The 17,340-nt window shown below is 41.6% G+C and overlaps 1 protein-coding gene across 2 annotated transcripts in view; it reads left to right on the forward strand.

Annotated features, from left to right (window-relative positions):
- Positions 1–17,340, forward strand: part of LOC108280571 (nuclear factor of activated T-cells, cytoplasmic 1) — a 62,011-nt gene that overhangs the window by 16,082 nt on the left and 28,589 nt on the right. For both annotated transcript variants that reach the window (XM_017495696.3, XM_017495697.3), the window contains exons 4-6: positions 1,326–1,528; positions 4,295–4,467; positions 6,310–6,450. In XM_017495696.3, coding sequence (XP_017351185.1) covers positions 1,326–1,528; positions 4,295–4,467; positions 6,310–6,450 — 517 coding nt within the window. The remainder of the gene's footprint in view (positions 1–1,325; positions 1,529–4,294; positions 4,468–6,309; positions 6,451–17,340) is intronic.

Here is a 17,340-nt window from a genome sequence, read left to right on the forward strand (position 1 = left end):
CTTGGCTGCTACTCTCTGTGCTAACAAGGGGTAACAAACAACCATTTGTTACCGCTGCCTGCACTGAAGTGATTTTTATTAAAGAGCAGAAGGGCTAAGTGGTAACCAGAGAGCAAGAAGAAGTTGTACCTGTAAGGGGTTCTGATTCTCTTGGTGCTTTTATCTCAGTGTGGCACCGTCTCTGGCTCCAGACCAAAGCTTTGCCAGCCATAATGAAAATCATAACACGCATTGTGTTCCATGTCAGAAAGCCCTCAGGACAGCATTATGGAGGCTAGCAGCGTGTTAATAGCAAAGTTATGCTCAGAAATGCTGCCATCACCAAAATCTAGCTCAATTGAATCAGGCTGGCAATGTGGGAGAAGAGTGCATAGATGTTCCTTTTCTTCTTAGGCTTGTTTCATTCCAGTAAGTGTCATTTGGAAGTGTTTTTGTCTCATTTTTGTCCTAAATATTGCTATGTGGCATCCTATTGATTTGATCTAATGGAGAATATTATCAGTAGATTCTGGAAGAAATTTGCTAATGCACCTAAAGCTAACAACAGTTCTAGCAATGTTGTAGGGCAGTTAATGTTGAATAAAAAATTGGGATTTTTTTTTTTTTTTTTTTTTTTTGAACAAGCAGAAAACTTTGCAGATCGAATGTTCTAAGAAGAAAGAGTTCCCAGAACCACAACATTCAGAAAAATGTTCTGTTAACCAAAAATAGTTAGCTGAGGTAACCTCTGATCACAACATTTTGTAGCATGAGAATAAATCGCTTGTTTCATTTATTGCTGCAAATGATATTAGGCGTCGTGAAATTAATGGATGGATTACGTTGAATTAATATGTTTTAACCACTTAAAAGACGTTGGTCATTTTCCATTGAGTCAGTGTCTGCTGAAGGCCTGCTTCTCCATGGGTATCCTTTATATGGTCAGTGAGAAATTTTCACAAACAGCAGTGTGACAGGACCAAATCTCCACCCTGTGTGCTATAGAACACAGGCTATGAAAGAGTTCCTGCTGCATAAGCTCAAGAAAGAAAAAAGATCAAACCTGTCTTTAAGAACCCCCCAAAACCCCAAGGGGAACTCTCTTAATTGGGTAACCAGAACTAGGCTGAGGGTAATGTGGCACGTCTCCAGCCCAACCAGGGAAACAAATACACTGCTGCTAGCATGAGTGTGCCTCTCTGAGGCTAAAAGCTATCATTAGGAAGCCTTAGCCACAGTGTGCTGAAATAATTACAGCACAAAAGAGATGGGGTTTTAAGACTGGGCTTTTTAAGAGGTAGCAGGCTTTTGGAGAGCTCACCTAGTTCTCTTTGTTGTTTTGCCAGCTTTACGGCTACATGGAGAGCGAGCCACTAACACTCCAGCTCTTCATTGGCACGGCAGATGACCGACTTCTGCGACCGCACGCTTTCTACCAGGTTCACCGCATCACCGGCAAGACTGTCTCCACTGCCAGCCACGAGGCCATGCAATCCAATACCAAGGTGCTGGAGATCCCTCTGCTGCCTGAGAACAACATGAGAGCCATGTGAGTCTGTCCCATTTGTATGCATTCTCTACCTGTCATTTCTGGCTCTAGTACCTCATACAGATGACGGCTCTGTAGATATAGATGTACTTGTTTAGGACACCTTTCATGGATGTCAATTTATATTGAAATAATATACTACATCTAAGTGGATCAAGGTCTCTGGGACACTCAACTGAGAATCTGCTGTAGGTTCCATCTCTTTTTCTTAACGGTTCCTCTGGGTGAACCCTCAGCTCTAGAACCCTATAAGAAAGGGTTTCCCTTTTAGAGTGAGAGAGAGATCCAGGTAGCACAACTCATTATAAAAAGCTGACAGAAAGTTTCCTTGAGGAAATCTTTTCTCTACCCTGCACCAGAATATACTCAATACATTAAGACCCCTGTGCTTCTGTCAAGCCCAAGTCCAAGCCTGGCCCCTAGACCTGCTTCAGTATATTTGTTGCTTCTTGCTGTAGTAGTTATAGGCTTTTTGTCCCGAACCTCCCCCACCTCACCACCACCACCCAGAGCTCAAATATCCCTGGGGCTTTTACTCGGCATGCCGTCCAGCCAGCAGCACTTCTGGCTTGACTTTCCTTCTCCACAGCTTCACTGGCTTTTGTCCCAGCAGTTTCGGAGTAAAAGAAATAAGCCATAGAACCCAGACATGACATAACCTCCCTCACCTTCAAATGTCTCTCTTTTTGTTGTTTATGTCTATGGTAATACACCACTTGTCGAAGTTTATTGGCAAAAACACATTGGTTTTAAGAGAATACAAACCCCCACCCATTACCAGCTTCATTTGTTAAAAAAAAAAAACTGGACAAGCTGGATAAAGCCTTAAGCAGTAATCCAAACTCTCATTTTTACCGGTGCTCAGAAAGACGGATTATCCGATGTGGAAGTGTCATGAACAAATCGAATGGTTAACTGAACTGATTGAAGATAGCAGACGTTCCTCCAAGTCCCGATGACCCGATAAGCCTTGGCTAAATCGTCTGATGAAATGTCGGAGCAGTGAGGGGGTTTTCTCCGGTCCAATCTCAGACAGGAAAGTGTGGGCTGAGGACCTTTTTCTTTTAAAGGCCAGGTTTTGTGGAGGCTGGCTGATGTGGTCTTTCCATTCATAAGCAGGCTGTTGATAAGACACAAGCCGGTGCTTTTCTCATAGATCCAGTTCTGTTTCTCTATCTCTCTGTTTCTCTATGTCTCAGTGGTTCAGGAGATCCACGTAACCCAAGTCAGGTTCGTAAGGGCCATAACACAATACAGATTCAATTCATGAAGGCATGTAGGTGTAAGGGAAACAGAACAGAGCAGCAGTACACCCTCCCGTTCAGTCTGGATTTCAGTAATGCGATGGGAGACTCCTGTAGTCTCCAGTATTGATTTTTTTTCTGATTATGGAATAGAAATGTTTAAACAAGCTGTGTTTGTATCCTGTGGGAGGTTCGAGGCCGCCTCAATCCATCCACCGAGCAAGGTGGAACGTGTGTCCCTAATTGGTCCATGTCCACTTTCAAAGCAAACGAGGTCGTTCATTTCCCATCATTTCCCTTGTTTCTTAATTATATCACTAAGAGAAGTATTAACAGCGGAAAGAACCTAGCGGTGGTTAGGACACCAGGCACTTTTAACCCTGGTTTCAGGGAAATGTCTGTCAGCCCACACTGATGGTCTCTGCATCTTGTTGCCCTTTATAGACCATTATAGCAAAGAACCACAATTGACGAATGAAAATATATGATCACTACCCATTTATGATTCAATTGCCCATGTCGCAGAACTCTCATAATACATTTCACTCAAAATTTGTTTTCCCTGCGCATGACATCAAACACTACTACTTATGTGCTTATTGTAGTATTTTCTGTGTATTCAAATCGTAGCTGGCTGAAGTGGGGGAAAATAGATTTGTATAAAATTTGACATTTAACATGTTCCAGAAACTTCGCCTGAAACTCAGATATATAAAATAATTGGAATCCTGAGCCATACCCCATATGTATTCTCTGCTTTGTTTTTTTTTTATCAGTTCGGCTTTAGTTTTATTTAGTTGTTTTTTTTTTAAATGCCAGCATGAAACATGAAACCTTTTTCCACCCAAACGTACCATTAATGAAAAAAAAAATACCCAGAGAGAGAGAGAGAGAGAGAGAGAGAAAGAGAGAGAGAGAGAGAGAGAGAAAGAAAGTGGGCGTGCAAGAGAATGAAATGAAAGACTGAAAAAGTTCCTGCTTCCTAATATGGCATTAGTTAGCAAAATTGAAGCTGTAAAAGTTTGTACTAATAGAAGTTCTGTTGAGGCATGCTGGATTAAGATGCTCAGCCAGCTGTGAGAAAGTGTTCGGTGCCCAATGTGCTTCGCCTCTGGAAGCACATAGCCACCAGAGATCCTCCACTCCATGGACACTAGGGAGGCAATTAAGCTAGGATTGGGAAGTCCCTCTTCCAGGGTGTGAGGGCACCAAGTGGGATGAAGACTTTGACCTGTTATGCATCACCCTTACAAAGCCTAGCATTGTCGAAGTCAGCGTTGATGTCATTGCTAGTCATGACAAAGCCAAATACATGCATTGGTTCCATCACTTTTGTCCAAAATGAGCCATAAAACACAAAATCCACTTAGTTTGGGATCAATAAAAATTTCAGTGCTCATTTTTTTACATTTGTAGGTTCAGCGGTTCGAACGATTGGTCCTCATTTTTATTCTTTCTGCATGAGTAAAGGCTTTTATGAAGGAAACACTTAATGATTTCCTACACTTCTTCCACTCTCCAGAATCGACTGTGCTGGAATCCTGAAGCTCCGAAACTCAGACATCGAGCTGAGGAAGGGCGAGACGGACATCGGACGCAAAAACACTCGCGTCCGAATGGTGTTCCGCGTCCACATCAACCAGCCCAACGGCAGGACCGTGTCTTTACAAGCCGCGTCCAACCCCATAGAGTGCTGTAAGTACCAATACACAGATAACCGTACAAGAAAACAGCACGGGTATCGATTCGTGTCCGATTCGGATTCTTTTTTAAAGGAGATACTCTCACATCCGAAACCAGCTCAACGACAAGATCATTACAACGTTGATCAATTCAGTGAGATTTTATTGGTATAGCACTTAGACGATAGACGTTGACGCAAAGCGGCGTTACAGAAATTTGGACGTAGATTTAGATCCCTAATGGGCAAAACAGAGGTGACACTCCCTGAGATCACATGACATGAAGAAATCTTGAGAAGAACCAGACTCAAAAGTGGGATGATAAATCATTACAGTTCTAAATGTGCTGTTCAGTTTGAGCGTAATGAGTTCTGTCATGTGGACAGGACAGTCTTTATGATTACAGCAGCATTTTTCTTAGGTACGAATCTACAGTGTACAGGTGAGAAATTATTTTTGGGAAGTGCAAATCTTTATGGTAATCATGTGCAACCGTTCACATGAGCAGATGATGAGTCAACAATAACATCTAACCCATTAAAAGATTTACACTATAACAGCTATTAGGTCAGTATTGAGCTATTTACATTGGGCCGTCAAAGGTCATTCTCCAGATGCAAAGCTCACGTACTAACACATCGTGATTGGAGAAACTTTTTTTTTTTTTAATTGTCCAGTTTAGAGAGGTTGCCTTGTTACGTGTTTAAAAACCATGATGCTAATCACTTCTCGTTGCCATTCCCATAAATCTGCCCCAGTCCAATAAGCTTCCTCTACATTCAGGGCAAACAGATGGGATACACTCTTCTCTCTTTTGTCACTTGTTAAAATTTCTTACAAGGCTAAGATTAATATGCCAAGATTCTAATAACAAACCAGTAAACTGAATTTGATGCTAAGGTTTCTGGTTGCGAAAATGCTCAGTATGAGCAAAATGGCCTTAAGCTTTAGCATACAAAAAAATTAACAACAAGCTGGTGCTTAAGTAATCACTGAAATGAGTTTGTTGATGAGGATGAAGAAACAAAAACATGCTGTTTAATGGGCAAATAGTGACTATAAACATATTGATACAAGAAATGTGTTCATGATGGATCCTTTCTAGTCGTAGCAAGCTCAAGCATTGAGTTACGTATGGCTCGAAATGGTCCAATTATTCCCAACAGTGGAAAAATGCTAACACTGCTTTCGTCCAGATTGAATTTGCTTGGCCTGATGAACACGGATTTTTTTTTTTTTAAATAAACACATACATATGTTATCAGTGTTGAGCAAGTAAAAAAAAGTAGTTAGCTAAACTGCAAGTTCGCTCAAACCTACCACTTGAGCTACATTCCAAGCTATACAGCTGTATAGAAACGACTTCCATGCAATCATGGAAGTCGTTCCTATACAGCTGTATAGCTTGCAATTATCCATAATGATCCACAGAAGAAAAAAAAAGAAAAAAAAAAGTGTGTGCCCGGATTATTTATTACAACGGACACAACAAAAATCTGTTTCTGATTTTCTGTAAATCTGAAACAAAAGGAAAAAAAAAAAGGGGGGGGGGGGGGGGGGTTCAGTCACTGACAGATTTCCTCCATCTGGTAATTACACTCCCAGCTCCTACACCTGTCTTCTGGAACATTCCCAAGCACTGGGAGAGGTTTTGGATGTCTGTTTCCATCAAAGTTATATATATTTCTAATAATCGAGGAAGACATATAGTATAACAAATGGACACCGAGTTTATTAGCAATTGAACATTTCGAAATAGAGGTCTTGGAAGAGAAGCTGGACACACAGGTACAGATGGAGATCTGGTTTAGAGAGGCTTGATGTTTCTTGGTGACTCGTATCTGTTCTCCTGCAGCCCAGCGCTCAGCACAGGAGCTGCCTATGGTGGACAAGCAGAGCCTGGACAGCTACCCAGCATCAGGAGGGAAAAGGATGCTCCTAAGCGGACATAACTTCCTACCCGAATCCAAAGTCATGTTTGTGGAGAAGGCCCAAGGTAAGCCCGAGCTGGTCTTCTCTCGATCCTTCTTTTTAATTTCCCTCCCAATTGCTTCCTGACTTGCCCTCGTTTTTTAATTTTTTTATTACCATTCCCTCTCTCCTTCTGCTCCCTCTGTCTGTCCTTCCGTCAAAATAGTGCACGGCCTGCCAGGTGGCCCATGTGGTGTGCATTAGGACGCTATATTTTTAAACCGAAATGTATTTACATTTGCACAAGTTTCCATTGCCTGTTCTCTGACGTTCAGCCGCAAGTTGAGGAATGAATCACAAACGGGGCATGTGCAATTTCTCGCTCATGCTCTCTCTCTCTCTCTCTCTCTCATTCTCCTCTCCAGTCCCTTTCAGTCTTGCTTGCAGACTCATATTCTCCCTCACTAGCCCTTTCCCCATTTTCCTTCATCTTTCTGTCTCCATAAAAATAATATATCTCTCTATTATTTCAGTCACCTCATCTGTCTACTGGAATTTATTTGTCAAACATATGCTGTCTGGGTGGAAAAGCGCAACAAGATGTTGATATTCGAGGGCTACAAGTCGTTTCCTTGATTGCATTTGGAAACCCTGGAGTTTGGAGGCCTAAACCGCCACTTTCTATAGAGTATACACATGCGACGATGATGATGAGAATACCGATCGTTGAAGTAAATCTGTAGGACTGATTTTTTTCGATAGTTGTCTTGATCACACACCTATCGTTTCGGTAATTTATCAATCTCAGCTCGTTTAATCCAGGGCATTTTTTAAGGTCTGTCAGTGTAGAAGAGGGTGAAACCCAGCATTAGCAATTAAACATAGCTTTTCCAGGCTCAGAATGCGCAATTCCCGCTGGCCGGAGTTTCAGAATCTCGCTTCAGCTTGCCGGAATGTCAGTGCAGGGAAAAAAAAAAAAAAAACCCATTGTGTGGTGTTTCACCTTGTTTTCCTTGGCATTGCTCGCCTCAGGCTTTTCCCAAAGAATATGAATGCGTCTGCCGTTCCTCTCTCGGCGGGGTCTCCACTGTCTTGGGGTAAACTCTTTACTTCGCTTGGCCTGCTGCCGGCCCCTAAGAGAGGAGTTGTGCTGAACCGTCACATTAAACGCTAATGAATTAAGATGGATGGAAATCTCGAAACAATGATCCTTTCCTGAAAGAAGATGGATACCTACCCTAGGTCCAATCTGTCCCAGAACGTTGGTTTAGGACAGCTACATCCAGAGACATTTGGGAAAACTGACTGTCAGAGATTTAGCTAAAATGCACATTTTTTAACGTGTAGTGTTTCCATCTGGTTTTTTTTTTTTTTTTTTTTTTTTTTAATTTAATGCTAATTTTGAACGTGTGTGTATAGTAAAACTTGAATGGGGGAAAAAAAAAAGAGGTTTGGATGAAGGTGTATGGATGAACAGAAGATTTATGAGCTATACATGAGAACATATGAGATTCAGATGATTCGACGCCCAAACCTGGTACATACAACAGCACACCTTGCACTGTATATATCATAAACCTCGAGGAACCACGATAGACTCTGATTGGGAAGTACATAATCTGAGGTTCTTCAGAGGTCCTCTGGCATTGGATTGAATAATAAAGGGGTTCTAAAGGGGTTCTACCTGTATGTGGAACCTTGTATAAAAGTGTAATCCTCCGCACATTTACGCACTCTTCCGAAAGGATCGACTGAAGAACTCTTAAGGGATTAAATTGAATGGTAGCAATAGCATTAATACGTTAGGTAGCATGTGGTTTAGGATGTAGTCCATGACTGCTTGTGTTTGGTCGTTCAGAAATGACTTCACAGCAGTGCGTTAAGACGTTCAACGATTTCTAGTTGTTCTTTTGCCAGCTTACTTTAAAAATTCGTTGAAACATTTGGATCGAAGCCTACCTCCATCAGGTTTGTGGGTTTCACTTCTGGAAAGAGTAATTCCCCAGCCTGGTATGGGCTTCGGATTGCACAACACACACACACACACACACACACATGTGCTCAGGCCTGGAGCGGCCGTTAAACACAAGCGCTTCATACGCCGTGACACGTCAGGCATCGGCCTCAGAGTGAGTTTATGCAGCAGCAGGCTGTGCATGCAAATACGGCCCTGACTGGAGTGGAAAGAGAGGGAATCCCCAAGAGAGGGAAGCCCTCCCTCTGTCCTCCTTTCACTTCTCTCTCTCTCTCTTTTCCTAGGCTGACCGTTTAACACACTGACGCGGCATGTGCTGTTTTTGTGCAGCCCACAGCACTTTCCTGGTCTGTTATTGCCATCTCAGGCAGTTTGTTTTCTCTCTTCGTAGCCTCCTCTTCTTTCTTTGCATGATTTGAAGAATTCCTGACGATCCTCGCAGGTCAACACGGCAGTCTATCTGCCGAACTGTCTCTCCCAGTCTCTAAAACTAGCGGGTCTGATGGAAGAACTTCTCGACGTTTAGCGACGGATTCTGGCAACCTATGAACGAGATCGAAAGACAGACAGAGAGAGAGAGCACAGAGAGAACGAGAAAACAGAAGAAGAAGAAGAAGACACGTTAAAGTTTATTGTACTAATGAAAAAAAACCCCAAACACAAATGAACTGTCAAGTACGAAAACTCACGCGAATGCCTTTAATACCATCAAAACTCACGCTTCCTAACCACAGCCATCAAAGCCGAGGAGCAGCGCCGGCGTTCCGAAATGGACGCCAATAAACACCTTCAAATTTCCAGCCTTTAAATAGCAACAGATGGCCTTCTTCACTTGCACATCACATCGGGCCAATTAAATCAAGGTTCTCTCCTCCACACGTTGGACGCAACACAAAAGTAACCAAGTTTGGAGTTGCTTTCTTAAAGTCTTTCCACACTGTCCTGCTTTTGTGCTTAAAGATTTGAGTTAGTATTAGTACGCATGCACGAGACGGGCGGTATCGCATCACGGAACACAAGAGCCAATCAGATTGTAATATGCAAATGCGGGCCGTGAATATTTCAGCAAAGTTTCTTGATCATTCTGGACCAAAAATGTTTCGCTGACCTATATTTCGATGCATTCGCAATAAATAGAGATAACTAACGTCGGTTGTACCGTTCCATATCCTTCTCTAATGTAATTAACGTAAATCGAACACACGTTAACCCTAACCTTCAAATAGTCTCTATTTACCGGGACAGAAAACGAAGGCGCTGCATGTTTAAAGCAGGAAAATCGATTCGGAACACGGAAATAATAAATGTGAGCTGAGCGAGAGGAGGCGGGGCCAAAACACCTACGCAATTGTCAATCATCCTAACATTGTGAATTGGCCGGTTTGGCGGGAAAAGGCACGTGTACTATTGTGGACATTTCCAGTTTGTATATTTGTAGAATGTGGATTTTATTTTATTTTATTTTTGTGGTGTATGTCCTTGTGATGCTAATTAGATTTGATTTATTACTCAATGTAAAAAAAAATATAAAAAATTCTGCCCTGTAAAACGTTTGAGAAATTGTGAGTCAGTCTTTCGGTTAGATAGATATTTAAGGCTTAATAATAAAAAATGATTCCTTTCAGTTGAACGCTGAGCTCGTCCCCTGTCGTCCTTGCTGGAGGAGCGATGCAGGCGGTGTGTGTAGAACCTAATCTAAATATAGCCTGCTTTTTATGGGTGTTTGCTTGTTTACTTGCATGTGCATGTGTGTGTGTGTGTGTGTGTGTGTGTGTGTGTGTGTGTGTGTGTGTGTGTGTGTGTGTCTGTGTGGGCATGGATAGCCTGCAGGCGTGTTTGTGTCTTAAACAGGAAGTGTTTTCAGTGTCTCAGCTGTGAAGGATTCCCTTCAGAGTGGCAAATAGGAATACACACGCACACACACACACACACACACACACACACACACACACACACACACACACACACACACAGTTGTAATAACACTCAGTACTTGGTATGACCCAGAATAGATATGTGCCAGTCATGTTTAGCTAAGATTTGTGCTTATGATTCCTTCACACGTCCTTCACACGTCCTTCACACGTCCTTCACACGTCCTTCACACGTCCTTCACACGTCCTTCACACGTCCTTCACACGTCCTTCCCCCTTAATTCTGTTGACCAGAACCAAAAGTGTGTGATTTTTTCCTGTGATGTAACTTTATGTTTCCAGGGTGAGGCTGAAATTTGCATGGAAATGCACTTTGTTATTTGAGAGTGTGTGTGATTACGTGTGTGTGATTGTGTGTGAGAGTGTGTGTGTGTGTGTGAAATTGTGTGTGATTGTGTGTGTGATTATGTGTGTGATTGTGTGCGTGTGATTGTGTGTGTGAAAGATTGTGTGTGATTGTGAGTGTGTGTGAGAGATTGTGTGTGTGATTATGTGTGTGTGATTGTGTGTGAGAGTGTGTGTGTGAGAGTGTGTGTGCTGTTTTGGCAGGGCTACTTGTAGGCATACCTGGCACACCTCGTGGAGAGAGTGTGTGTGTGTGTGTGTGTGTGTGTGTGTGAGAGAGAGTGTGTGTGTGTGTGTTGGGGAAAGCCTCTCTCTGACTCAGAGGGGAGGGAATTCCCTCGTGGCCGTGATGCGTTTTACATCTGGTCCGATTGGAGCTGTGCCTGGATCTTGCACACACCACTGGAATTTCTTTCTCTGTCTCTCTCTCTCTCTGTCTTCCTCTGTCTGTCAGTCTCTCTCTCTCTGCCTGTCTGTCTCTCTCTCTCTCTCTCTGCCTGTCTGTCTGTCTCTCCCTCTGCCTGTCTGTTTCTTTCTCTCCTTTCTGTCTCTCTCTCCCTCTGTCTGTCTCTCTTCCCCTCTCTCTGTCTATCTAGCCCTCCCCCCACCTGTCTTTCTTCCAGTTTGTCTCTCTCCCGCTCTCCCTGTCTGTCTGTCTGTATCTCTCTCTTCTTTCTCTCTCTCTCCTTCTGCCTGTCCCTCTCACCTTCTCACCGTCCGTCTATCTCCTGTGTCTGTCTCTCCCTCTGTCAGTCTGTCTTTCTCTCCCCATATATCTGTCTATCTCTCATTCTGTCGCTCTCTATTTCTTTCCCCCTTTGTCAGTCCATTTCTCCCCCTTTCAATCTGACTGTCTCTCTTTCTCGCTCCGTCTGTCTGTCTCACTTTATCCTCCGTTTTCTTTCTCCGTCTGTCTGTCTGTCTCACTCTCAATCAATCTTTCTCTTTTGCTCTCTCTCTCTCTCTCTCTTGCTCTCTTTCCGTTTGCCTCTGTCTCCATCCGTCTCTTTCTCCTTGTTTTTGTTCTTTCTCCTTTGGCCTCTCTGTCTCCTTTACTCTTTATCTCGTTCTCCCTCCTTTCCTTTCTGCTGCGCTGTCTACCTTTCTATCTCTCTCTCTCTCTCTCTTTCATTCCCTCAGTCTCACTCTTCCAGTCTGACTCGCTGTCCATTTTCCATCTCTCTCTTTCTCCACCTGTTTCTTTACTCTTTGTTTCACTCTTTAAACGTTTCTTTCTTTCCCCTGAAAGACTCGGGATAACGACGTGAAGAGACACACCTTGATTAAACAGAGAGACTCTCTCACAGACGCACACTCTCTCTTATCGTCTCCCTGTCAGGACAGGTTCTCATATTTACCAGCTTTGATGTAGGGATCTTCAGCGTCGAGATCGTCTCTTTTCTCGTCTCCGCCACATCCGAACTCAACCCGAGGCGGCTAGTTTAAGATTCTAGATTAACACTCTGCTAAAATGAATAACTTCACTCAGCAGCAATCACAGGGCAGAAGTGCAGAGGGAAAGTCAGAGCTGAATCGCTCCCGTCGCGGTGTGTATAATTTAACCATCCGTCATGTTCCCGTTTCCTAAACGGATGGTGTGGACGCTCTTCACACCTGTAACTCCACATCTCTAATTCTACTGCTGCTGGTTCTGAGCTTTGATATCCGCGAGCCGCTTAGCTTCTCTTCTCTTCACTTCTCTGGCTGAGCGGAAGCTAAGAAACGTGACAGGATTCCCGGAGATGATCGTCCTAAATGTCTACAGTATTCACAGCTAACACTAGCTAGACGATAAGCTAACTTTGCTTTTGAACGCATTCATAAACACTCATTCGCCGCTACTGAAACACCTCAAACAATCATCTAACATGATCGAACAGGACAGGATTTTAGACAAGGTGTTTGCTGCGTAATTAGCCAGCTAACACTAGCTAGCAGACTAACATAAGCTAATTTGACGTTGTAATGTATTCATTAATAAACGACTTATTCAGTGCTAACCCATATCAGCTAGCTAAAACGAGCTAGCGCTAGACTGACAGGATTTCAGAGAATAATTTTAACACGTTATTATAAATGTTGCTAACACTAGCTAGAAGACTAGCCCATGCTATTTTGACTTTGTAAGCTTGTAAGTCTAATGCTAATAGTCACTGCTAACACTGGTCAGTTAGCTAAAATGAGCTAAACCAACAGTAATCTTTATCCCATCATTTATAAATGTTTACAGTATTCAGTTAGCTGAATAAGATAAGCTAATGCGGCAGATTATTCGTTTTTGAATTAACACTGAATAGCAGACCAACGCAAGCTAATTAAACACTCTTAACACTTGCTGGCTAGCTAGCATGAGCTAACCTGACAGGATTTCTGAGGGGATTTTTAAGTGCTTTATAATAATGTGCCAAACGCTGTTGATTTGCAATAAGACCTCGTTTTCGTTTTGGTCAAGACAACTGATTGGGAAGGACCTGTATAGAACGTTGTAATTCCTTCACATTCGCTGGTGTAGCATTGTTGGAAATGTTAGCTAGCATTTTTATGGTACAGTGTGTCAATATTGTGTCTTCGAAGAGTGTGTAATTGAGTGAGTGAGTGAGTGATTGGTGTGTATGTAACATCAGTGCTTTCTAATGCACACGTAGCTGTGAATCATGTAAGGACATGACTATAGCTGCTCTATATATCTTCCATGACTGCTGGGTAGTGTGTGTGTGTGTGTGTGTGTGTGTGTGTGTGTGTGTGTGTGTGTGTACTTCTGTAAACGACTGTGTGTTGCATCTCGCGAAGGATTTTGATAATCATGGTGATTTGTCTATCCTCTCTATCTGATGAAAGAGCATCGAGGTGTATGTGTGTGTGTGTGTGTGTGTGTGGGCGTGTGGCTTGGGGATGTCAGAGCAGCGTGGGCAGGAACAGAAGCGTTTTTACAGATGTTGCAGGGAGTGCACGGAAAGTTTTGCGGTTATCAGTCCTACAGCTCTCTCCGACATGAAAAGGTATGCCACATATGTGGCTCTCACTCAGCTCATCTGATGCACAAAAAAAAAAAAAACAACCCAAAAAAACAAAGTGCAGGAAAAGGACGATTAAGTCCTCTCGTCTTTTAGTTTGTCGTTTTATCCTGTGGAGCAATTTTCCTGACTACGGGGGCCCTCGTACAAACGGCTGTGTTTAATTTTGGTACCCGCTGATGGGAGACAGATATTAGGAGGGTGAAAGACAAGAGACAGGATGGGGAAGTGAGGGGGGAAAAAAAAGATAGATGCACAGGATGACAACGAAGGGACAAACTTGTTTGATAAGCTTTGCTTTATTTAAAAAAAAAAAATAGTGCTTTATTACATTTGCACACACATTCACGTGCTTTTCTGCCCACCACGGTTGTAACGAGCGGTTATTTCCTGTCACTTCTGGCCATTCTACTCTAACCCCTCTCATCTCACCTCATTTTTGTTTTGTTTTTGTTTTTCACACCATTTTGTGTACCGTAAACTTACCGAGATCACATTTCCCCTATTCTGATGTTTGATGTGAACATTAACTGAAGAACTGTAAATGCATGCATACATTCTATGCATTATGCTCCTGCCACAGTACGTGATCGGCTGATCGGGTAACTGCATGAATGAGCAGGGGTATGGGTGTTAATATTAATGTGAATAGATGTGATTCTGCAATTTGGGGCGTTTCGTAAGCAAAAACCTCAGCGAAACTAAACGTGTGGCGGCCTGGGAAAACGTCCGAAAAATCTGACTTCGAGTACTATATATCGTTCTGAATACGACACTGTTTACTGAACTGAAATCTGCATCTCAACGAGTTATGACTAGCGATATCTTATCGTTTGCGCTATAGCGGTAGAAATTCTCCCCACAGCAAGAACGAGTCTTTCCGTGATAATAACGATCGAGCTAAACGAGGAGTTACTGTGAACGGTACAATATTTATATCCTCGATGATATCGGTATCGCAATAAATACCGGAAAATATCGCGATATAGTTTCGAAGTCCATATCGCTCATGCCTAATCGCAACCAATTTAGATCGAATCTGGTTTCTTCCGCAAGTGGAAGAAAAATCGCGTTTGTAATCCTTTTGAATCCTTTCTTATTAGGATCTTCCTAAATGTTCTAAATTCACACACCTAGTTAGTAAGATTTTACACACCTTTAAGGCAGACTGACCTCCACGTGTGTTAAAATAGCTCACGATCGTTGCTGGAAACGATTAAAAAGTAAATTAAAAGATGTGCTTGTTGTTTTGGGGAAATATATTTATGAGTTCTAAAAGTTCTTAAAGTGACAATGTATTTAATGTATTTCTTTTTGTTGTTGTTGTTGTTGTTGTTGTTGTTTGCCAGAATTCTTCTACAGCGATGGGTTTTCCAAGACCGCCACACAAATATTATGAAAATCAACTATTACTTTAAGTATTACAATATATATATATATATATATATATATATATATATATATATATATATATATATATATATATATATATATATATATTTTTTTTTTTTTTTTCCATATTATCCATCCATTTCAAAGACATTCATGACTTAAATTATAACAGTGGATTAGCTATAAATCAATCAATCAATCAATCAAACAATTATACTGTTCCTGCACATTAATGTGCGCAAATATTCTACAAACACATTTAATATGGTTTAGCTTTTCTTTAATCTTTAATATTATTCTTCTAGATGAACCAGACCTCATGGAACAAATGGAACTGATTTATGGTCCATAAACACAACGTTCACATGATGGATGTCTGGCCTGTAGTTTAACTGTTAATTAAGGAGCCCTGGCTTTATTACAGTGTAGCGTTACGGTAATTATAACATCGCCGCTACTTTAGCTTCGACAATTTACGCAAACGTGCTACATCTTGAAGTTGGTATGCGCGTTGAGAAGATTTTTCTATACGACCCGTTGATAAAGTCTCTCGGCGTATATGAACCGTGTTTAGTGTTTATTACAGTGCGTTATAATTTAGCGTACTAATAGCGGTGGTAACATTAACTCTCCACTGCAGACTGATAAATACATATAGACACAGAAGCAAGTCATAAGATCTTTTATTGATATTGTTTTCATTAAAAGAATCATCTTTATTGACCGATTAATGCACTGATATATAATACAGACTGCTCTAAATGCATAAGCTTTGTACACTGTAACTTAATATTCCAGTAGAACTACTTTAAATGCAATTGAGTTGAATTGAGAGAGAGAGAGAGAAAGGAGGAGATTGTGAATGAAGGAAAGAGGCGATAAGGGAGGAGTGAGGGATGAGGGAGCAGCACCTGAAAAACATGTTTACCAGCAATGGACTTAAGGGGATGTCTAAGGTTTCCTCACTGGAGGAGACAGAGGAGTGAGATTCCCCCATGATGCAGTGCTGTTAAAGGAATACTTCCCTTCCAAAGTGTCCAAAAATCCAACACTAAGGAACGGAGAGTTGGCGAGACCTGACAGTACTGCGCACTTGGGATCGTTCGTCCCGCTCCCTGCTAGAATTCGCTTTCATTCATTCTTTGTTTACGTAACCGTATTTGGTAAAAGTGTTCCATTAATAGATTAATATCTCTGTCTTTCCGCATATATGCATCACTTTCGCACATGCAGGGCTGTAGATCTTTCTCCAGCCCCCACCCACCCCACACACACACACCACACACACACACTCCGTTAGGACTCGATAGGACAAAAACCTGCCTGAGATTTGCCCTTGAGACAACTTGATGAGAAGAACAGATCAGTGGAAAACCATACCCTGGCCCAGTTTTAGTCTGACTCAGACTCAGTATTCTGATAATGAAAGTTTAACCACATCCTCTAAATTCCACATGTACGTTTGCGATAGTGGAGGATAATCCTGATCATACCGTCTACCCACATCCACTTTAGCAAAAAAAAACAAAAAAAAAATCTGTGTGGTTAATACAATTAATTACTCATATAAATAGAAATATGCGTTCGCAAGTCTCATCTTTTTTTCTTTCTTTTTTTACGTCTTATTTATTAACACTAATGCATAATCATCCTTCAAGAGAATACGAACGCTTGAAGTCATTTAGACAGTCATCCTCAGAGTTATTATCACCCTAGGTGAAAATGTGCAAAATATTCTTGCGTAAAATGTTACATATATTAAATATTAAAACCTTACGCACACTGTAAAACCGGATAAGTTCATTTAACTCAAAGAATTTGAGGAAACGAATTAATTTTGAAGTTGATAAATCAATTTCATCTATTTCAGACAAATACACTTAAATATAGCAAAAAATTGAACTCAGTTAACTCTACTTAAGTGTGTTTGGCTGAAAGAAATTGATTTATCAACTTCAAATTTTTGAGTCAGATGAACTTATCCGGTTTTACAGTGCACGATGAGTCGAATTTTTACATAATAGCAAACTCAGCTAAGTTTTCTTAGCTTTTTCTTCCGTTTCCTCTCGTCCAAATAACCGCGCATGTCATTCGTTGGCGTGGAAGAAATTGGCGATGGTTTTGCACCTGATGATCTCGATTTTATGATCTAGAGTAATCGAGACACTAGCTTGTTTAGTAAAAAAGCAAAAAAAAAAAAAAGCTTGCGATGAATCGAAGCAAATGAACTTTTTATGAAATCGAACTCGATGTTCCACTTCTTTTCTAATAACCTAGCACCTAAAGGTCTGATCTTTTGAAGATGATTTTTTTTT

The sequence above is a fragment of the Ictalurus punctatus genome, chromosome 20 (assembly GCF_001660625.3).
Source record: "Ictalurus punctatus breed USDA103 chromosome 20, Coco_2.0, whole genome shotgun sequence".
Classification (NCBI taxonomy): Eukaryota; Metazoa; Chordata; class Actinopteri; order Siluriformes; family Ictaluridae; genus Ictalurus; species Ictalurus punctatus.